Source organism: Coregonus lavaretus, assembly GCF_964263955.1.
Source record: "Coregonus lavaretus genome assembly, contig: HAP1_SCAFFOLD_1516, whole genome shotgun sequence".
Lineage (NCBI taxonomy): Eukaryota > Metazoa > Chordata > Actinopteri > Salmoniformes > Salmonidae > Coregonus > Coregonus lavaretus.
Window position 1 is genome coordinate 40,174 of NW_028156624.1, and position 24,190 is coordinate 64,363.

Below are 24,190 nucleotides of genomic sequence, written 5' to 3' on the forward strand. Positions count from 1 at the left end.
CAATTTGAATTGTTGCATCTCATTGTGTTGTTGTCCTCTGGTGACTGCTCTGGATAAGAGCGTCTGCTAAATGATGTAAATGTAAATGTAAATGTGGCTAGCTAGCTAAAATTGTCCCTTTCCTAAATTAGCCATGGATGGAGATATGGATTTGAACTTGTGGTTTTACTTAATTCTCCGTACTGGCCAATGATTATAATGACGATTCTGATCCAACCATTAATTCATACATTGTGCCCCTGGCCTGAGAGGATGGAAGTTCAATATGTAGCTAGATGTAGAAGGCTAATGTTAACTAGCTAACGTTGCCCATGAAAGGAAGTTAGGCTAGTGAGCAAGCATTTTAGCCAGCTAGCCTAGGACAACAATAAATAAAAGCGTGTACTGTATGACAGAGCCATAGACCGTTTCAGCAACATGAAAGAGAGGAGGATGGCATTGGCGTTTCTCTACAAGTAGAGTGAGTCAACATGTTTTTTTCTACTCACACACACACACACACACACACACACACACACACACACACACACACACACACACACACACACACACACACACACACACACACACACACACACACACACACACACACACACACACACAGAAATCAGAACCATGGGCAGCCACATCATATTAAGCTTATGTTGATTGGACTAAATATTTTTTGGTATCTTTTAGTTGTCACTGTATTAGACTAAGCATAGGTGATTTGATGATGTTGAAGTTGAAATGGGGCTGGAATAGTGGAGGCAGCTCCTGTTTTCTTTGTGACTTGCAGTAACTCTCTGTGGTTCTAAATCAATAGTTGTTTAGTAGTCAGAAAATGTCAGAAAAATGAACTTGCTTGACCATGCTTTAGGTCATGTAGCGGTTTGTTACATGCAATATGCTTTGTGGACTTCACCAGACAGAGATTGCTCTCTGACGAAACAAAGGTGTGATTGAATTTATTCTGCCACTGAATCTTCTTGCTGTCTTTGCCTTTAGGTCTACTGAATATAGAGTATCACGGTGGCAAGGCATATGAACTAACATACAACGCAATTATCACAACACATATGTTGTAATATGCCTTTCTTTTCTGGCTTGGCTTCCACAGTGATTTTACCCACGCACTGCTACTGGTCTTAACCCCACCAATCCTGACCCGCCTTTCTCAGAGCCACTTTGCTCTTGTCCTCAGCTCAACTCAGCTCAATATGAAGGTGTGATGATGAGGCTCTTAACTCCATTTTGTTCTGCTGGCTGCACTGGTGGGATTACCATCCTGACTGCTAATGGTAGAGATCTGATGAGATAGGGGGAGGAGGAGGAGGAGAAGGATGCTCTCATTGCTTTGTGCAGTGTAGCGGTGAAGGACCTGGTTGAGATGGAGTGCTTGACTGGCAGGCAGCTTTGTTCCACGCATGGTGTTAGGTGCCATTTATTAAAGTGGGTGTTATTTCAGGAAAACAAGCTAATACTCACCAATGTCAATTGTGCAATGACACAATGGGCTATGTTGGATTGGCTGTGTTGTCATGCACTTTCCCCTTGAATACTGAAATCAGGTAGAGGTACTGTCACTAGCCTCCCGTACTGTACTGCAGGTGGGAATCATTCCCCATGGGGAGAATGAAAAACAACTCTGTTTGTTTTCTCAATAGAGATTTGTTTTTTATTATTTATTTAATCAGGGAAGACACATTGATAATTGACGTCTCTTTTTCAAGTGAGCCCAGGAGTTACACATTATTAACATGACCTTCTGATCCTCTACAGATGTAGGATCATCATTTTATCAGTCTTTTGTTGCTGAGAATTTGCAAATGTGTAGTGTATTTGAGTTTTAAAAAGGCTTCTAAAGTTTGCAGTTTCTACTGAAAAATGTATCAACCTCTACAAAAATGTCCATTAATTATAATCCACATAATAATTTACATTTCCTTTTGCTGCAGGATTATGTTTCTGCTGTAGCAAACTGGTTCAATTTAAGATCCTACGTCTGTAGGCCCCACTTTGGGGGAATAAGAAAGGTTAAGCAATTAAACAGTTTCATTTTCAGGGCATTGTAATCCTCCTATGCTTATTAGAAATATCCCATTACTGCTGTCGTATTCCCTTCTCAGCACAAAATGCAGGATTTAGCTTCTTTAAATATGTGTTGTTATCATCATGAAGGATCTATTTTATTGCTTTATTTCTACATAGTCTGCTCTTCTACGATTTGAATAACGATAATGTTTCATTGCAATGACTTGAATTGCATGGAACTGAGCTTGATCTATGTAATTCATTCCTACAGAAGGCAAGAGAAAACCTGAACTAAGCACTTTGAGATGAAGACGTATGAGCAGCAATATAGTCATGGCATAGCAGCATTTCCTTCAGTACGGATGGCTGAGGAGTGTTCTGTCTTAACCATGGCTTAATATAATAAATGTATTCTACTGGACTGACAAATGATGACATTTTCTGTATTATGGTAAGGTACGGTTGAATGTCCCCCAGATCAATTGGGCTTGCAGTTACTTCAGGGTCCTTGCACAATTCTTAGTAAGCAACGTTTATATCTGAGAGTCCCAGTCTTTCCTGACTAGTGAGCCTTGATGCAGTCTTCCAAAGAATCCACCACGCATGGCATGATCAGCATAGTCACTGGGGTGGAAAGAGAACCAGCGATCTTACTTCATTCATTCAGCCTTCTGCAACAGAGCCATGCTCCGCCGCCTTCTGAGTACTGTGTGTTGGTTTGATCCAGTATTTATTGGAGTGGCATGACATACTGTATTTTAGAGAAAGCTGGTGGCATGTGGGCCAGCTGGCTGAGGCAGTCCTGCTGAGTGGAGCTCCCAATGGGACCAGTGCCACTGCCTCCTCTCAGCTGTGCTCTGTGTCTGATGGAACGGAGCCGTCCTCTATGTGTGTTAGTGTGTGTGCGCGCGTGTGAGTGTGTGCGCGCATGTCAAACAGGCTCTGATGAGAGGGGGAGGGGGGTCTTCACAGGTAAATGTACCTGTAGATATCTTAGTCTGGGTTTCTGAAGCGGCATGGATAGTAGTGAACATGATGACAGTGAGTGCCGAATGGGTAAAGTTCCTATATTACATGATCTGTGCTCTCTTGACCTTTCATGACCTTTTTTTTTTACAATCATGTTCTTTCGATTTTATGACTGAGCCCTTGTATTTATGCTCTTAGCGACATTGTGAAGAGGGCCTGTGTTTGTGTGTGTGCGTCAGGGTGTTTTATTGGCCGAATGACAGGAGTTGATGTCTTTCCTCCCCTCACACCCCTCATTTTGATCAGACTACAGCCGAAGCAGACTGAGAGGGAGCAGCCTTATACCTGGAAGTGAGGCGGTCCCATCCACGAAGCCATGATGCATTAACGCTGTTAACAAGTTCGTTTGGAAAAGAGACCAATTTATAAGTGACTTTGTCTGGGATCTGACAGCCAAGTGTGACCACCATTATTCACATTTCTGTTTGTTCTTTTAAATGTTTCACAGCAACACATCATTAACCACCTGACCAGTGAAGGCTCTAATCAATTCTGATTAGGAGTTGGGACACTCAGGTCTTGAGCATTTCCAGACAGTCTTTTCATTACCCATCACTGGCCACTGGACAAGAATAGCTGTTTTTGGACACTTTCACTTCTTCAAATGACACAGGAAATGGAAGAAGTTGAATCAGAGATGAGAGAGGGAGGGGGGTGCTGTAATGGAGAGGGCTCCTGGACTCCCACTCAGACAGGGACAGACAATCGATGTCTGGGGGATGGGGGTGTCTCTCTGGCTGGCTGTTTCTCCCTCCCTGGGGAAGGTGATTGATCTAAAAGCTTTTTGTTGTCAGGGAGTGGTGGGACCCTGTGTATGTGTACGTGTCTGTGTGTGTGTGCATGTCTGTGTGTGTGCGAGTCTGTGTGTGTGCGTGCGTGCGTGCGCGCTGCTTACGTGCTGGCGTGCATGCGCGGTGTGTGTGTCGTCAAGGAGTGGTGTGAGCCACTGCATGTTTCAGAGACTGACTGGAGTGTCCCTCCACCGGCCTCCTTGCTATCATCATGTCTCAGCGAGAGACTAGTCCAGTCACACTGCAGATGCGTATTCACCAGATGCCACTCTCCTTATGGAAACGATGATGAACTGTTGTAGACTGTGTTAGTTTGACCTGTTTAGCTAGGTTAGCCCTCTGTCTACCTGCTAGATAGTAATGACTGCAGGTTTATTGAGCAGAGCTGTCAGTATGTTAAGCTGATATCCATTACATGAGTCCTGGATTTGGCCTTCACGTCATTGATCTGCACTTACTGTCCATCACACAGATGGCCTGAGTTGCATGCTATACTGGTACTACAGTATACTGAAGGCCCAGACATTACTGTGCTGTAATATGCAGAACTGTGTGGCGATTTGATTTGAAACATGGCTGATATCATAATAATATGCCATTTAGCAGACGCTTTTATCCAAAGCGACTTACAGTCATGCGTGCATACATTTTTGTATATGGGTGGTCACGGGGATTGAACCCACTACCTTGGCGCTACAAGCGCCGTGCTCTACCAGCTGAGCTACAGAGGACCACATCATGAAGCTGATATCATAAAGCTGATTTGCATGAGATGGTAGAGATGTTTACAGTTCCTAAAACAAATAGTTTTATGATGTCAAATTTCCTTTTCAAGAATATTGCGCTAAGAGGAGTGTATGGTTGGTTCCAGGCTGCCAGGCTAACTACAGTGTGGGTGGCAGGTGACTGGCACACCTGGGTAGGTTGACTTACCTGGGGCACAACTTGTGTTGTTGACAACAGGTTTATTGACTCTTACTTCTTATATTTCCTTTATCAATCTCATTTACTTTGCACTGTCTCTTGTCTTTCTCAGACATGCTTTGTCATTGACTCTGTTTCAGACCTGCTCAGTCACATCAGTAGGCCTCTGGAGCGGTGTATCGTGTTGTCAAACACATCTCATGCTCACTGAGCCAAGTCTAATCACAACCATGTTCCATAACTGAGAGACCCATAAACAGCTAAATGTGGCAGAAATGATGTGATTCTATTTCCTAGGGCCTATTAATGTAACAATATTTTACCAATTTACTTTGATGGAAAGATAGTCCAACTTGACATTAGAATGTACATAACCATGTGTCAAAGACATTATATCTGCACTTCATCATTCTGAGCTCATGGTCCCTTCGCTCGTTTATGATAATTATTGGTTGCTATGGAGACAAGCTTACCATGGCGGTGTCTTCAATTCATCTCTTGATCAGATTCAGAGTTTGGGGATTGGGGGAAATGGAGCATAGAAATATCAAGGGTATTTCACATATTATCGTATTATCAAAACAAATGATTTTGACAACATTGTGTGTGAACATTGTGTTCTACTGTCATCCATGGAGTCATCTCTTTATCTGCTCCACATTTACAGCTTTATTAGGGGAAATCCCTCTGTTGTTAGCTTAGATTCAATTACACAAAGAACATTTGATCTCAGCAGCTTCTGTATTACAGTACCTCAGTTTGCTTTTCCACATATTTATTTACACAGTCATGCACAGACAATAGGCATACACCTTCTCAAAGCAAACTGCTTGAGAGCTGTCCTCTTCCAACTTTCATTTGTTCTTCTTTTGATACTTTCTGAAGAGAAACATTTCATTTTGTCATAGTTGCTATGCAACAACAAAGGCCCAATACAGACTGAGTCAACAGCAATGTCTTCATGTTATTGCTTTGCTTTCTATAGGCAAACAAACACAATACCTTTCTTTTCTCTCGTCTCTGGCTTCATCCTACTCTCATTGTTGCCTCTCGCTCCCAGAATCCCTGTCTCCTGGCTGCTGTTGTCTAATGAGATCAATGGAGCCTCCTTTGTTTCTATGGTGACGCCTAAAGTTGTCTCCAGTGTGGCTTTCCCTCCCCGTGCGGCCAATATAGTTTCATCCACACTGCTATAGCTGGGAGAGCCCTCTCTCTCTCTGTATATCTTTCTTTTCTCTTTCTCCCTCTCTCTCTCTCTCTCTCTCTCTCTCTCTCTCTCTCTCTCTCTTTCTCCCTCTCTCTCTCTCTCTCTCTCTCTCGCGCTCGTTCACTCGCTTGCGCTCTCACTCAAACTCGCTACTTCTCTCGCTCTCTCTTTTCTCTCTCTCTCTCTATCTCTATCTCTATCTCTATCTCTATCTCTATCTCTATCTCTCTCTCTCTCTCTCTCTCTCTCTCTCTCTCTCTCTCTCTCTCTCTCTCTTTCTCTTTCTCTTTCTCTTTCTCTTTCTCTTTCTCTTTCTCTTTCTCTCTCTTTCTCTCTCTCCCTCATCCCCTCTCTCTCTATCTCCCTTGTTTCTATCTCCCCCCTCTCGGTCCTCTCAGCTGTAAAGTGAATAAGATACAATAGTTCAGTGGGATGATGGGATCACTAACCTATATAGAAATAAATTCACTGTAAGGAAACAAAGACGACATAATATGATTTGTAATGGAATTTGAACCTCAGTCAGACTTTAACTTGGCCCAGAGCCGTGTTGGAAAAAATATTGCCTCACATGAATATCAAACAGATTTAGATGCATTGCATGTTCAGTCGCTAGTTCTGAGAGAATCACAGCATATTTCAGGCAGAATCAGACATTCTTTTTGAAGACTCCCAACCCCAGCAATCCATCAAGGAGCATGCTCCTCTCCTTTACAGTGTTTGCCAGCATTGAGGCCAGGCTTGTCACCCTCAGAATCCTCTGCTGTTGATGTATGAATAAAACAGGAGCAGGTACTTTTTGCCAGCTCCTCATCCTTGCCAGCTCTCATCCACTGGGGCTAATTCCACAGGACAGGATGCTCTCTTCATGCTACTTCCTCAGAGCATATTTTCCACATCTCTTAATCATTATTTAGGCCCAATCCCAATCTAGCTATTGGAATGGATATCACATCATATGGCTGTATGAAATGTCTATTACAAAAATTACATATATTTTTTTTTTTTCACCTTTATTTAACCAGGTAAGCCAGTTGAGAACAAGTTCTCATTTACAACTGCGACCTGGCCAAGATAAAGCAAAGCAGTGCGATAAAAACAACAACACAGAGTTACATATGGGGTAAAAAAACATAAAGTCAAAAAATACAACAGAAAATATATATACAGTGTGTGCAAATGTAGCAAGTTATGGAGGTAAGGCAATAAATAGGCTATAGTGCAAAATAATTACAATTAGTATTAACACTGGAATGCTAGATGTGCAAGAGATTATGTGCAAATAGAGATACTGGGGTGCAAAAGAGCAAAATAAATAACAATATAGGGATGAGGTAGTTGGGTGGGCTAATTACAGATGGGCTGTGTACAGGTGCAGTGATCGGTAAGGTGCTCTGACAACTGATGCTTAAAGTTAGTGAGGGAGATAAGAGTCTCCAGCTTCAGATATTTTTGCAATTCGTTCCAGTCATTGGCAGCAGAGAACTGGAAGGAATGGCGGCCAAAGGAGGTGTTGGCTTTGGGGATGACCAGTGAGATATACCTGCTGGAGCGCAGACTACGGGTGGGTGCTGCTATGGTGACCAATGAGCTAAGATAAGGTGGGGATTTGCCTAGCAATGATTTATAGATGGCCTGGAGCCAGTGGGTTTGATGACGAACATGTAGTGAGGACCAGCCAACAAGAGCGTACAGGTCACAGTGGTGGGTGGTGTATGGGGCTTTGGAGACAATTGTTGAGATATCAAACGTCGATGAGAATATGATGCGAGTGTGTTATTTGTGAAATGATTATGTCATCCGAAATTATGTCAGGCAGACTGACTTGCAGACAGACAGACATACTGACTTTCAGGCAGACTGACTTACAGACAGACAGAAAGATAGACGAGATACAGACAGACAGACAGACAGACAGACAGACAGACAGACAGACAGACAGACAGACAGAGGAGGCATCATGCTCGGGGGGATGTTGGCTTTAGACCAACACAGTGTAACCAATGCCCTGCCTGCTGAGGATGAGTATACAGTAGTGCCGCCAGACGGCCAGTCCTCCATGCATAATATTCTCCTTTCCACTTCACCTCCACTAGACTGGGGCTAATGGGCCTCCCTGGTTAGGACTTATGCAAGATGATGCTGCTGGCTGAGTGTGTGATGTGATGTTCTATTCCAGTGACAGGCTAAGACGGTGATCTATTTCAGCCTCTACTACTCCATACTGCTGGGTGCTGGGAAAGGGAACTGGCTGAGGTGGGATGTGTGTGTGTGTGTGTGTGTGTGAGTGTGCTGTGTGCTGTGCATGGGGGATATGTCTAGAGTGCTCAGCAATGTTCCACGCTGTGTAATTACTGAGTCACTGAGCGTCTCGTCGACTGCAAATAATAGAGTTGTAATGCATGTTGAATGAGTTGTTGTGCAAACTGGGCGGAAATTAAATCTACAATGTGCACTACATTGAGCATTTAGTTTCTGGGGGTTATGGAGTGAGTCCTATTGTATGTACAGTGGGGAAAAAAAGTATTTAGTCAGCCACCAATTGTGCAAGTTCTCCCACTTAAAAAGATGAGAGAGGCCTGTAATTTTCATCATAGGTACACGTCAACTATGACAGACAAATTGAGAAAAAAAAATTGAGAAAATCACATTGTAGGATTTTTTATGAATTTATTTGCAAATTATGGTGGAAAATAAGTATTTGGTCACCTACAAACAAGCAAGATTTCTGGCTCTCACAGACCTGTAACTTCTTCTTTAAGAGGCTCCTCTGTCCTCCACTCGTTACCTGTATTAATGGCACCTGTTTGAACTTGTTATCAGTATAAAAGACACCTGTCCACAACCTCAAACAGTCACACTCCAAACTCCACTATGGCCAAGACCAAAGAGCTGTCAAAGGACACCAGAAACAAAATTGTAGACCTGCACCAGGCTGGGAAGACTGAATCTGCAATAGGTAAGCAGCTTGGTTTGAAGAAATCAACTGTGGCTGCAATTATTAGGAAATGGAAGACATACAAGACCACTGATAATCTCCCTCGATCTGGGGCTCCACGCAAGATCTCACCCCGTGGGGTCAAAATGATCACAAGAACGGTGAGCAAAAATCCCAGAACCACACGGGGGGACCTAGTGAATGACCTGCAGAGAGCTGGGACCAAAGTAACAAAGCCTACCATCAGTAACACACTACGCCGCCAGGGACTCAAATCCTGCAGTGTCAGACGTGTCCCCCTGCTTAAGCCAGTACATGTCCAGGCCCGTCTGAAGTTTGCTAGAGTGCATTTGGATGATCCAGAAGAGGATTGGGAGAATGTCATATGGTCAGATTAAACCAAAATATAACTTTTTGGTAAAAACTCAACTCGTCGTGTTTGGAGGACAAAGAATGCTGAGTTGCATCCAAAGAACACCATACCTACTGTGAAGCATGGGGGTGGAAACATCATGCTTTGGGGCTGTTTTTCTGCAAAGGGACCAGGACGACTGATCCGTATAAAGGAAAGAATGAATGGGGCCATGTATTGTGAGATTTTGAGTGAAAACCTCCTTCCATCAGCAAGGGCATTGAAGATGAAACGTGGCTGGGACTTTCAGCATGACAATGATCCCAAACACACCGCCCGGGCAACGAAGGAGTGGCTTCGTAAGAAGCATTTCAAGGTCCTGGAGTGGCCTAGCCAGTCTCCAGATCTCAACCCCATAGAAAATCTTTGGAGGGAGTTGAAAGTCCGTGTTGCCCAGCGACAGCCCCAAAACATCACTGCTCTAGAGGAGATCTGCATGGAGGAATGGGCCAAAATACCAGCAACAGTGTGTGAAAACCTTGTGAAGACTTACAGAAAACGTTTGACCTGTGTCATTGCCAACAAAGGGTATATAACAAAGTATTGAGAAACTTTTGTTATTGACCAAATACTTATTTTCCACCATAATTTGCAAATAAATTCATAAAAAATCCTTCAATGTGATTTTCTGGATTTATTTTTCTCATTTTGTCTGTCATAGTTGACGTGTACCTATGATGAAAATTACAGGCCTCTCTCATCTTTTTAAGTGGGAGAACTTACACAATTGGTGGCTGACTAAATACTTGTTTCCCCCACTGTACAGTATCAAAACAGGTTTAATGGACTGTGTAGACTGTGAAGAACATTCACTAGACGTGCTGTAATGACAAAGCAGCACATTCTGTGTAGAGCAAAGCTTTATGGATTCTCTAACAGTGATGCTGGCCTTTTCACAGCTTACTTTACAACTACCATGTTATCTTCCTTTTTCTATCTCTGTCAGAGTTGCACTCTCATTTACGTTATTGTGGAGAATATACGGCTGGCTCTATGCTAACTCACTGATGTGAGCTGAATGGGGTGATATTTTCCTTTTCCATTCAGATCATTTCCATGGCTCTTGCTGACCTGCGTACACAGTATACATCTCAGATGTTAATGATCAGATTGCTGTTGTTTCCACCTGAAATCGGAGAAAATAAGCTCTACCATTGAACTTGTCTCACACAAAGATGAGTATAGCATAGTAGGTCTCTGTGTTCAGGCAGTGTGTTCAGTAAGAGGTGTCCCGCTACACACCCAGGCAGTGTGCTCATTAATTAATATCCCGCAACACACCAATGTTCCCTCAAAGCTGTGCGCAGCTCCCCCGGGACTGCCTCGCAGAAGAAATATCTGCCCGCGCAGAGAAGCACGAGATTGAACTTCAATCAACTTTCTAGAGTTTTCCCCCTTAGTTAACACTGTCAACGTTTCCCTTTACTGTGGGAATTGTGATCGAATCAACTCAATATTAGCCACAATGCACCATACCAAAACAAAACGCAAGAGATTTTGTTGTAGGTGGAATGCATCGGAGTAGGATTCTATTGCACTCATGACTCAGCGTGCTGTTGAGGCTACTGTAGACCTTCATTGCAAAACAGTGTGTTTTAATGAATTATATGGTGGCATTTTAATATATTTAGTATAGTTTTATATAAAAAGGACACTTTTTTAATGTTCACTGAGGAGGATGGTCCTCCCCTGACGAGCTTCCACTGGTAGGCCTATATTGAACACCACATATTGGCTGCTACTGTAGGCAGAATGATACAACAGCTATTTCCATGTTCAAATGTTATGGGACACATTTTCTCCATTGTTTTTAATGGTAGGCCTACATTATGATCAAATAGCCACAGTAGCCTACTTTACCACTTTCTGAAACTTAGAGCATGTACAGCCTCAGTGTTCAAAGTAAACGCGCGCTGGAAGTTGCACAGAATTGTCACAACGTTCAAGATTGCACTCAGCAGACCTGAAATTTGCTAAGTGCCACATTTTTTGGGAAGGAACATTGCAACACGCGCAGGCAGTGTACTCAGGAAGAGCCCACTACACACAGTGTGTTCAGTAAGAGCCTGCTACACATTTTAGTCGACGCTCTTATCCAGAGCGACTTACAGGAGCAATTAGGGTTAAGTGCCTTGCTCAAGGGCACATCAACATATTTTTCACCTTGTCGGCTCGGGGATTTGAACCAGCGACCTTTCGGTTATTGGCTCAACACTAGGCTACCTGCTGCCCTGGCAGTGTGCTCAGTAAGAGCCCGCTACACACCCAGGCAGTCATTGGAAAAATGTATAATTCATCAGCTGGAGAAAGTTAATAAATTACAAAGCAGTGACTGTGTCAATTCTCTAAAACCTCCTGCTCATACTCCACTGCATTAGATTAATTGCTGGCATTGCACAATTTCACCTTCCGCCCTCATCTGACATAATTTGTTTATGATTGGAGAGCTTGGCGTCGCTATGAAAACCCCCATCAGATTCACCTGTCAGTGGATGTTTTGGTGAGTGCTTTGGATCCTCCCCTTTCCTGGCCATGACAGTGATGATGGACCGATTGTTCATGCTTGGGACTGATGGAGTTGAGAAGCATAGCATTGTTCTGTGGACATAGCCATTAACATCTGCTCAAGCACTTCACTGGGAGTTGATGGGCTTTTGTAAAGGAGTACTCTGGAAGTGTCTTTTGCACGGAAGGTTCTTTCCTTTAGTGTTTGATGGACTGAGGCGGTTAAGTTATTTTACATGTTCACTATTTACAATAGTCAAGCCAGTCCTCCATGAAAGCAATTCAGTTTGTCCTTCTCTCAGAAACCTGATCCTTCAATGCAACTCTCCTTGAATAGTCAAACAACTGGAAGCTCTCTGAGAGAGCAAAATAAATTGCTTTCATGGAGAACTGGCTTCAATTGTGAGGTTGGCCACACAATTAATTTTATCGTGAGCAAAAGCTATTGGTTTTCTACCCAAAGTTGCAAAGAAAATGTTGTGATCCATTTAATAAACACGAGACCAGAAACATTTATAAAAGGGGTGGCAGTAGCAGGAACAGCAGCATCTAGTGGGCAAAACCTGGTACCTTTACACTAATTTATGGTAAATAATAAAAAACATCACCAGATTCACAGGGAATACATTATAAAGGATGAAGAAACAATACTCCATGCCGCAGCTCCATACTACTTGTCGGACATAGAGAACTGATACTGTATATTGGTTGTTGGGGTGGGATTGGTGCGGGGTGTCTGTGGGTGGCTTTTGATAATTTTATTGGATTCCTCATGTCTTACTCATTGTTGGGAAGAATGTTGGTCCAAATCAGATGTTCGGTACTATATTTATTAATTTATCTGAGATCAAATTATATTTCAACAAAATAATGTTTCAAGAATGCTAATCGTATATGTTTCTAACTACAGAAACAATTTCAGCATAATCTGAGATGGTGGGTGTCAAAAACCCTGTTTCTTGTGCATTTTGAGTTGGAACGACCCTCCATTCGCTCTCATACAAAACAAAGTACGTAGCTAGTTCTGATCTGTTTGCTTGATCCTAATCATGAAAGGCACATTGAAAGGCATATTGTCCTCTCAGGGCTGAAATTAATGTGTTCTCCTCAGAGTCCAATGACTGCTGTGTTTCCCCTCTCTCTCACCCGTCCCTCTCAGGCCCCTCACATGGTTCCGCCTGTCATTTACAGAACAGGGGAGGGAGGCAGGTCATTATGCTGCCAAGCCTCATAAGAGATCACATCCCATACTGTACAGTCAGCCAGACAGACAGACAGGCAGGCAGGTAGGCAGACAGACAGATAGACAGGGCATGTCTCATAGGCTGCTACTTGCTTGTCAGTGAGTTAGAACCAGAGAACATGTGAGCAGAGAAGTATTACCAATAAAGCCTGGCTCAGAATTCTCCATGTTCTGAAAAATACTGCACCCCTGGCATCCTGCATCACTCACACCCAACATGCATGGTTATATTACACCTGGGCTTGTGACTTAGTAGAATATGTGAGTAGAAATATCCCCCCTGTTATGTATTATACTGCAACCCTGGCATGCTGTATCACTTATACTCCACATGGATGTGTTACAGTGGAGCGTGTTACTTAGTTATATATATATTTGTTTTGTTTTTTAAAACAATTTTTGTATTACATTTTATGCACTTTGATATTATTCTTGTATAATGAAAAGTGCTTTACAAATGTAATAAATTATTATTATTATTATTATTATTATTATTATTATTATTAGTAGTAGTAGTAGTAGTAGTAGTAGTAGTAGTAGAAGAAGAAGAAGAAGAAGAAGAAGAAGAAGAAGAAGAAGAAGAAGAAGAAGAAGAAGAAGATGATGATGATGATGATGATGATGATCTTGGCATGCTGTATCACTCCAGACGGAGCTTGTGACTGAGTTAGTTGTCTACTATATTTCCCTGCCCTTGGAGCAGCAGAATTAGATTCTCTTCCCAGTATTTTCCTGGGAGGTGCTGTAAACAAACATGGTTGACTAATTGATAATCAAGCTAATGTGTTTGACTTTTAGACTCTTTCATGTCAGTTGAGTTTATGTATGCGTGGAGCAAAATGCATTATACAGCTCCCCCAGGCACAGGATATGATAAATGCCTTTGCTACATTGCAGTGTGCTTCCATGTCCCCTAAAGAATTATCTAGCAATTTTCAAAATGATTAATTCCATTATTCAGGCTTGTCAGCTACAGTCACTGTGTGATGTTATGTTCTACACTTTGTTTGTTTACTTGCATTAATTTGCCAAATGATTATTTGGAAAGAATACAGAACAAAAACAACCATACAATAATAACACAGATAAAAGTGTTGGTAGTTTCTTTAGTGTAGATGGTCATACAGTATGCATAGTAACAGTCCTAACAGATGCTAGCTCTGCTATTGAAAACAGAGAGGATGGTGTTTCTCCAATATCTGAAGGTCCATTAAGTAACTAATCTTCTGGTGCATGCCTCTGCTGGGATGGAGATGGGGCTTTTTTCCTGCATTGGCCAGATGTTGTTTGGTGAGGATGGACAAGCTAATGCCGCATGTTTCACAGAGCGCCACAATCCCTTCACACACACAACGCTTAGGTTTGATTTGAAAACAACAACAAACTAATTTACTCTCAAAGAGCAGAGGCACTATAGGAACAGCAATGATGCAAATATATAGTATATAATACTTGGATGGATGCATTATCAGTGCTGTAGAGATGAAATCTCAGGACACAGGCATGGTTAGTCACATACATGCCATTGCCACCTGGAAATAGTTACATCACATGTTCATTTATGTATTGCATCTGAGAGGAAAACAACCATGACATTATTATGTACATTTTATATTTATATTTTCTGTATTTTGGTGTACGACCATTCATTTAGAAACCTGCTTAGCTACTGTCAATGGAGTTAATTGAATGGAAAGTAAGTTGACTAACAATGTAGCCTCTATATTCGTACTGAAGAAAGACATCTGACACAGTATACCTCTTACAGCAGCTTAGTGTAGGCCTACACTGTGTGTACAAGGATGCTGGCCCATGTTGAATCCAATGTTTCCCACAGTTGTGTCAAGTTGGCTGGATGTCCTTTTGGTGGTGGACCATTCTTGATACACACGGTAAACTGTTGAGCGTGAAAACCCCAGCAGCATTGCAGTTCTTGACACACCTACTTCCATACCCTGTTCAAAGGCACTTCAATATTTTGTCTTGCCCATTCAGCCTCTGAATGGCACACATACACAATCCATGTCTCAATTGTCTCAAGGCTTAAAAATCCTTCTTTAACCTGTCTCCTACCCATCATCTACACTGATTGTAGTGGATTTAACAAGTGACATCAATAAGTGAACATATCATTCACGTGGATTCACCTGGTCAGTCTATGTCATGGACAAATCAGGTGTCCTTAATGTTTTGTACACTCAGTGTATACTTAAGCGACTAGCATTTTATAGTCTCCCTTACTCTACAATGTTGGGGTAACATGTTAATGTTGTCCTGGCCCTAGTCCCTTAAGTATAGCCCTACAGTATATGCCTGTTTGTTCAGTGCCCTCCCGTGACCCCTCTATCTGCTCTGTCTGCTGGCAGGGCTATGTGGGATAGAGAGATGGCAGAGAAAGTCTCTGACCAGCCTAAATAAAGCCCCCTGGGAGCAGCCCAATGTAGGCCTCCTCATTTGATCAATGCTGGCCACTTTGGAGATGGGAAACACACGCACACCTGCTCTTTCCTTTCTGGTGGCTGAAGCAGTGACACAGCTTGAGCCTGATATCAGATTCAGACAGGTCCTGGTTGGGTTGGTGTTGAACTCCAGCCAGTCCAGTCCATGGTTAGCTTTCCCATCATTTCGTTCAAGGAGTTTGAAAAAACTAATCGTAACTCAGATAATTGGGTTGCCAATATCTCCTCTGTGTAACTGAATTACATTTGGTTTTTAATTTTCATCATTTTGTATCTCAAACCTGTTTTGGTAATGTTAAAGGAATATATTGTAAAGCTAAAATATAAGCCCTGAAAACGAGGCCATCAGGGACCTCTGATCTGTATTTGTATGCAGCGCGTTGAGACTGGTTCAGTCAGGAGTATGTATGAGGGCCTGAGGCTTTCTCTCTTTTCTGTAGGGATAAACAATGGCAGGCAGGGAGGCAGGCAAGCAGAGAGGCAGGGAGGGAGGCAGGCAGGGAGAGAGAGAAGCAGAGTGCTCATTTCACTGAGGATACAGTAAGTTATGTATATTTCAGGATGCCAGCTGCAGTCTGGAACAAACATAGATCATGATGGGAGATGAGGTTATCTCACTGGGAAAGGCCATAAGCAGGAAATGATAGCCCTCTCCCACTGTACTGTATATTACTTAGAGTCAGATACGCACTAGTTGATGTGTGGAAAATTTGATTCACTTCATTTCCTCATTCTTTCCTTGGTAATGAAGGTAATCCCAGCTGGGAGTGTATCAGTAGGCTGTGATTAATTAAGATCCAGTAGAAAGGAAAGGGAATATCAGTTTTAATGGAATGAACCACAACAATTATAGGTTGCCTCACCCTGCAGAGACTCTCCTTCTACTTTCCTTATGTTAGCCTATATTCTGGGGATATGACATCTTTGTGGTGTACAGTAGATTACTAAAGTGGCATACATTTTACTGTAATCACAAAGCAATGTATATTATTCTGGTTCATATGAAGAATACATGACTGTATTATTCTAGAAACAGTGTGATTTAGGTAATCCTTTTAGGTAATCCTCAAACCTGTCTTTTGCAATTAGAAATTGGATTCACTAGCAGCTACACCAACACTCTGTCTCCTCTTATGCTTTCTGTTTCCCTCTCTCTCTCTCTCTCTCTCTCTCTCTCTCTCTCTCTCTCTCTCTCTCTCTCTCTCTCTCTCTCTCTCTCTCTCTCTCTCTCTCTCTCTCTCTCTCTCTCTCTCTCTCTCTCTCTCTCTCTCTCTCTCTCTCTCTCTCTCTCTCTCTCTCTCTCTCTCTCTCTCTCTCTCTCTCTCTCTCTCTCTCTCTCTCTCTCTCTCTCTCTCTCTCTCTCTCTCTCTCTTCTGCTCTCTGTGCAGAGATTATACCACTCATTTCAGTGCAGCACCTCCCAGGACACCAGTCTGTGCCTCTGCCCAGCCAGTGGGTTAGATAGTGGGTGTACAATAACACTCGTCAGCCACAGTAACATGATGCTGATCTGGCCTGTCTGTCTGTCCCCCTGGAACAGACTATTGGAGCTGGAGCTGCTCTCCACCGGCCAGTTCCATTTACACAATAGCATTCTGCAAGAGGAAGATGCTCTGGGGTGATTGGACAGGCTGTGAAGCTAATGCGTATCTCCATCCTCTCTCCCCTCCTCCTTTTATCCTCCTCCCTCCCCTCCTACCTCTCTCCACTCCACCCTTTCGCTCTCCTCCAGCCTCTTTCAGCTCTCCTCTCTCCCCTCCTCCTCTCTCCCCTCTTCCTACTCCTCTCCTCCGTGAGACTGTGAAAGTGCAGTCAGATCCACTAACGATGGGGGTTAGGTCTTGATTATGCAGACGCCAAGGAGAATGAGGAAATGCTGCTGCTTGTCACCGGCTCAGCCTGAAACTGGCCACAAGGGAGAGGAGCACCACACAGATTAAGAGTTCTTCTGAAATCTGAATGAGTCAGTTGTACTGAGCTGCTATTCACTCTCTCTGTCTGTGTCAGTGCCCCCTCTGCATATCATCGTCCATGTGAAATCATTCAATATTCTCCACACTGTCTCGCTGTCCCAGTAGATGCTTAAGATGCTGTAGTTATATATTCTAAACCAGCCCTGCCGATACTCAATTAACACACGAGTGTCAGACACACAGCGCATGACAACCCCTGTAGTTTTAGGTAATACAATACATAGGACCTCATTTTCAGAGACATTTAGATTTATATCACATGCAAGTCCTTCATGAATGCTGGAGAAATTGTACACTCACATGAAATGCTTGATAATGGAACTAATAATTCCTCATTATTTTCAGGAATGCAATGTTTGGAGATGGGAAAGAATTAGCTATTGAAGCTCTTGAATTTCCTCAATCGTTCATAATGTCAATGATATGTTGTGTGTTTATGATGGATGGTTGTAAGATTGTAGTATTGTCAGTCTGATTGTTCATCTCCTGGTCTGTTGTTGTGTCACGATCGTCGAACACAGAAGTGGACCAATGCGCAGCGTGATGAGTGAACATACTTTTAATTTGATTCACCACACGAAACAAAACAACAAAACGATACGTGAAGTCCTAGGTAACAGACACAAACCATACACGGAACAAGATCCCATAAAACACTGTGGAAAACAGGCTGCCTAAGTATGGTTCCCAATCAGAGACAACAAGCAACATCTGACACTCGTTGCCTCTGATTGAGAACCACCCCGGCCAACACAGAAACACATGAGCTAGATAAAGACCCTAGAACACCAACACAATGAAACTACACACCCTGGCTCAACATAACAGAGTCCCAGAGCCAGGGCGTGACAGTACCCCCCCCCCAAAGGCGCGGACTGCGACCGCGCCAAACATAAACCGAACAGGGGAGGGCCGGGTGGGCATTCCTCCTCGGAGGCGGTTCCGGGCTCCGGGCTTGACCACCACCCTCCAACAATTCCCCCGTAGCGCCCCTGGTCCGGTCTGGCCCCGCTGGCTGGAGCTGGACTGGACATCGGTGGAGCGGATTGCTTAGGCTCCGATGTGGAGCAGCTGACCGGTACCTGACGAGGCACCGGTGACCCAGGCACGGGCTGTGCCGGACTGACGACGCGCACCACAGGCTTGGTGCGGGGAGCAGGAACGGGCCGGACCGGGCTGACGACGCGCACCACAGGCTTGGTGCGGGGAGCAGGGACGGGCCGAACTGGGCTGACGAAGCGCACCACAGGCTTGGTGCGGGGAACAGGAACGGGCCGGACCAGGCTGACGACGCGCACCCCTGGCTTGGTGCGGGGAGCAGGAACAGGCCAGGCCGGGCTGGCGACGCGCACCATTGGCTTGGTGCGGGGAGCAGGAACAGGCCGGGCCGGGCTGGCGACGCGCACCATTGGCTTGGTGCGGGGAGCAGGAACAGGCCGGACCGGGCTGGCGACGCGCACCATTGGCTTGGTGCGGGGAGCAGGAACAGGCCGGGCTGGCGACGCGCACCATTGGCTTGGTGCGGGGAGCAGGAACAGGCCGGGCCGGGCTGGCGACGCGCACCGTAGGCTTGGTGCGAGAGGCAGGAACAGGCCGGACCGGGCTGGCGACGCGCATCACAGGCTTGGTGCGAGGGACAGGAACAGGCCGGACCGCACTGGGAACACACACCACTGGCCTTAGCCGGGGATCAGGAACGGGCCGGACCGGACTGGCAACACACCTCAGTACCTCTCGCCGTGCCTCTACATTTTCCTTCCCTCTACTCGCCAATGGCTCCCGTAACCCGGTGGCCTTCTCTCCTCGTCCACTAACTCGCCCCTTATCTGCCTCCAGCAGTCCCGTCATCCACGGTGTGAGCCCCCCCTAAAAATGTATTGGGTTCGTCTCTCCCCCGTGGCTATGGCCTCCATGGCTCTCGCCAGACTCTCCAGCCTCTGCTCCCAAGTCCAACCTCTCTCCTCCTCACGCGGCTTGACCCAGTCGAGGTTGACATCCATTAGAGTCCTCTCTGGCGTTGGCTCCTGGACACGCTGCTTGACCCAGTCGAGGTGGATATCCATTAGATTCACCTCTGGCGTTGGCTCCTGGACACGCTGCTTGGTCCAGATATGGTGCGATCTTGTTCCGTGTCTGGTTTGGTTCTGTTACCTAGGACTTCACGTATCGTTTTGTTGTTTTGTTTCGTGTGGTGAATCAAATTAAAAGTATGTTCACTCATCACGCTGCGCATTGGTCCACTGTGTTTGACGATCGTGACATGTTGTTTGATTGTGAACAGGATGCTGGCTACAGTGGGAGCAGACTTTGACCTGAGAACTCTGAGGGCAGTACGGGTCCTGAGGCCATTGAAACTGGTGTCTGGAATCCCTAGTAAGTACAATGACTCTGGAATCACTGGAAAAAACAACAACAATGTTCTGTTTGGATATGTTTATGTTGAAGTTTGTCATCCAAGCATTATTACATTTTTGTTGATGTCATCATATGTAATTCTGATAACAGGAAATGTTCAATAAAGAAATGTAAAGAGCAATTTGGGGTCTCTCCCATGACCAATGTTAATGCTATAACATGGGAGGGAGTAAAGTGAAAACCTGCCCTATCTCAGGTCTTCAGGTGGTTCTGAAGTCCATCATGAAAGCGATGGTGCCTCTGCTGCAGATCGGTATGCTGCTCTTCTTCGCTATCCTCATGTTCGCCATCATTGGCCTGGACTTTTACATGGGCAAGTTCCACCGGACCTGCTTCAGGACTGATACAGGTATGCACAATGTACATCGCTATGAAATCTTAGTCACCCGTGTTTTGTGTAACTGCAATAACTTGCAAATATAGAGTTGATATAAATGATGTATGTGCTGAGGTAGCCTATAGTTCTGGGAGCTAAGACACGTTTTTAGGTCTCATCACGCTAGTGTATTTCAATGAACCACTTCCTTTACATGTATGCATGTCAGTATGCGTGCATGTTTGTCTATGTTTGCGTGCTTGCTGTGCTGCTGCCCCTTAGCAAAAGGACGTTACATTCTAGCCATGACCCAATAAAAGGCATGTAGCTAATAACCAGCATTTGGAGAAGATGCATAAACATGTGATTTTGATTTTGTATTTTCGCTAAGGTTAAGAAGTCCATCATAAATAGGTCACAGGATTGATTCATTGATTGATTGATTTATTGCTTGATTGAAGAAGTCCCCTCTCAGGGAAAGGAGTTTGGCCACATAGTCTTGGATATGGTATCAGAAATGGCCCTGTTAAGACATCTACTACAAGACGGAATGTATGCATTCACTACTCTGGATAAGAGTGTCTGCTAAATGACTTAAATGTAAATGTAATGTAATGTACATTCATCTGTGTGTGTACCTGTGTGTGTGTGTGTACCTGTGTGTGTGTGTGTGTGTGTGTCTCAGGTGAGCAGGCAGCAGAGTTCCCCTGTGGTATGGAGGCTCCAGCGAGGACCTGTGAGAATGGCACCGTGTGTCAGGAATACTGGATCGGCCCCAACTACGGCATCACCAACTTCGACAACATCCTCTTTGCTATTCTCACCGTCTTCCAGTGCATCACCATGGAGGGATGGGTGGACATCCTCTATAACGTGAGTTCACCCTATACATAAAATGTGCCTATGATATCGCACTGACACAAAATGCTGATTTTCAGACTCAAGTGTGAGAAGGGATCTCTGTACCCCCCAAAAATGAAAATGTTCCTGCTAGCCCTGAATTGGCTGAGAACTACTTTATTGAGTGAAAATGTACTTGCCACGACTGTGATATGCTGTTGTCTTACCCAGCTATCTTAAGATGAATGCACTAATTGTAAGTCGCTCTGGATAAGAGCGTCTGCTAAATGACTCAAATGTAAAATGTAAAAAATGGATCACTTTAACATGTTATTCACTATGGCAATACAATGCATCTCAAAGAAAATGATTTCATGCATTTATTCAGTGGAAACAATTGGAGCGAAGAATTACTATGTGTTGTGTCATCTGTTGTGACAAATGACTGTTGTGAGATAAGATTTGATCGTGACTGGTTGTGGTGTCCATGGGTTGTGGTACAGTCCCAGTTCCCAGTGCACCCTGGATACATCATTAGACAGAGACAGAGACTCCAGTACACTAGGAGCCTGCTGGATAGGGAAGGATGAGTCACGGCGCTGATTCATGTTACAGACAGACTCAAGGTCTCCAACAAATCACAGCCTGTGACATTTGCATAACAGTCACAATTCGATCATGAAAAAGGAAATGATTGTGTAACAACATGAAATATTTAATAGCTCTAGTGGGAAGACAGTGTGCTTATTCTCCACAAAATGTGGAGCAGTGATTTTATACTAGGCCTGTCCTCGGATTGGGATCGGATTACTCAATAGCTTTTTTGTTGTCCCTAGATTTCCAGTTGGGACTCTTTCTGAATATCAAATGTATTGGTCACATACACATATTTAGCAGATGTTATTACGGGTGTAGCTAAATGCTTGTGCAGTAGTATCTAACAATTCACAACAATACACAAATCTAAATTTAAAAGAATGGAATAAAGAAATATATAAATATTAGGACGAGCAATGTCGTGGTGTCATTGACTAAATACAGTAGATATAATACAGTATATACATATGAGATGAGTAAAGCAGTATGTAAACATGATTAAAGTGACTAGTGTTCCATTATTAAAGTGGCCAGTGATTCCATGTCTATGGATGTAGGGCAGAAGCCTCTAAGGTGCAGGGTTGAGTAGCCTGGTGGAAGCCGGCTAGTGATGGCTATTTAACAGTCTGATGGCCTTGAGATAGAAGCTGTTTTTCAGTCTCTCTGCACTGCATCGCAGTGCTAGCTGTGCCACTAGAGATCCTGGTTTAAATCCAGGCTCTAATCGTAGCCGGCCGTGACCGGGAGACCCATGGGGCGGTGCACAATTGGCCCAGCGTCGTCCAGGGTAGGGGAGGGAATGGCCGGCAGGGATGTAACTCAGTTGGTAGAGCATGGCGTTTGCAACGCCAGGGTTGTGGGTTCGATTCCCACGGGGGGCCAGTATGTAGGCTCTCGTTCTTCGTGGCCGACGTGAGTAAGATATTTAAGCGTGTTAACCATCGCAAGACTGCCGGTCCAGACGGCATCCCTAGTCGCGTCCGTCGAGCATGCGCAGACCAGCTGGCTGGAGTGTTTACGGACATATTCAATCTCTCCCTATCCCAGTCTGCTGTCCCCACTTGCTTTCTATAGGCTAGGCCTACTATATTTTTTCTCTCAACTTTCCTAATATTAAGCACATTGCTTATCTTTACAACAGGAGTATAGCCTACCTGGCTGGCATGAAAATGAACCACGGGAAAAGCGTCCTCCATTCACTATTTAAGTGCATAGGCCCTGTGTAGCTCAGTTGGTAGAGCATGGCGCTTGCAACGCCAGGGTTGTGGGTTCATTTCCCACGGGGGGCCAGTATGAAAAAATTTATGCACTCACTAACTGTAAGTCGTTCTGGATAAGAGCGTCTGATAAATGACTAAAATGTAAAATGTAGATGACATGTATTTTTTCCCCTGCCCCTGTTTCGAGACAGTTGCATGATAATGGTCCATTCTAAATCAAAACAAATTTCACACATATATTACTTAGTATATGTAAAGACAAGATTAAATCAAGAATAGTGTGATGGATGACAATATTAGCCTATCACTTGTGAATTATATATTATCACTTGTGAATGATGCCCAGCATAAGGCAAGAAACAATGCCTTTTTTTTGCGACTTTTTCTAATCATAGTCGCACACCTCATGTAGCCTAGCCCATAGGCCTATATGTTTTGATACTGTTTTTATCACAACTAAAGTGGCCAAAGAACTTCTTAAAATTAAACACGTTAATCAGCTTTACAAGGGGTGTAGAGCCTAACTGGCATACATAAGCAGCGTGTGAGTTTCAAGTTTGGAAAATATAATTTTCACCATTTAAAATGCACCTTTATAATAAAAGCATTTGAATATTTATTTCTCGCACAGAATAGAATAGGTCAACTGTACTATGGGGGATAGTATTGACATACGCTAGTGATTTTGCTGTTTGTTAGGCCTACTCATCTTGTTGGCTGACGAAAAGTAAATGTGGACAGTTCTTCCAATATCTTCAATATGCAACTCGGAATTGGATAAGGACATGCGCAGTTGCGTCTCCGAATTGTCTGTCTTTACTTGTAGCCTGTGAGAAAGACACGATCACGTGATGGAGAGCCATGTGAGTGAGAGGTGCTCAGGGAGAAGGGAACAACGGCCACTGGCCGCAAAAGGTATGGATTTTTTTAGGGTGCATTACGGCCACGCAAAGGGGATGCCGCCTGGAAATTCGAGGCATTATCAAGTGCTTGTCAAATTGTGAATGAGACTGAGGAAGTGTATACAGCCTGCGCAAAATATCCTTTCTATTTAATTCAGCTTTGTTCAGTTGTATTCTTCTTACTATAAAATTATATAAAATAATGCCACAGAATTCTAACCAAATCCTTTCTGCTAAATGAACTAGTGTAGCCCACAGCCATATGGCATAGCCAGATCAGGACCTAACATAAGGACAACTCTGAGTATGATATTCTGTTCTTCTGAAATAGACTACATTTTCTTCATATCATGTTTCTTTAGACATGTCAAAAATAAATAATGGATTATTGTGAAGGTGTAGGCTA

General features: G+C 43.9%; 1 protein-coding gene across 1 annotated transcript in view; it reads left to right on the top strand.

Annotated features, from left to right (window-relative positions):
• Positions 1 to 24,190, top strand: part of LOC311126140 (voltage-dependent N-type calcium channel subunit alpha-1B-like) — a gene marked incomplete at both ends in the record, with an annotated part of 83,497 nt that overhangs the window by 10,607 nt on the left and 48,700 nt on the right. Inside the window, 3 exons of the mRNA XM_084200159.1 lie at positions 19,776 to 19,867; positions 20,106 to 20,258; positions 20,911 to 21,098. Of these exons, the coding sequence (XP_084056285.1) occupies positions 19,776 to 19,867; positions 20,106 to 20,258; positions 20,911 to 21,098 (433 nt within the window). The remainder of the gene's footprint in view (positions 1 to 19,775; positions 19,868 to 20,105; positions 20,259 to 20,910; positions 21,099 to 24,190) is intronic.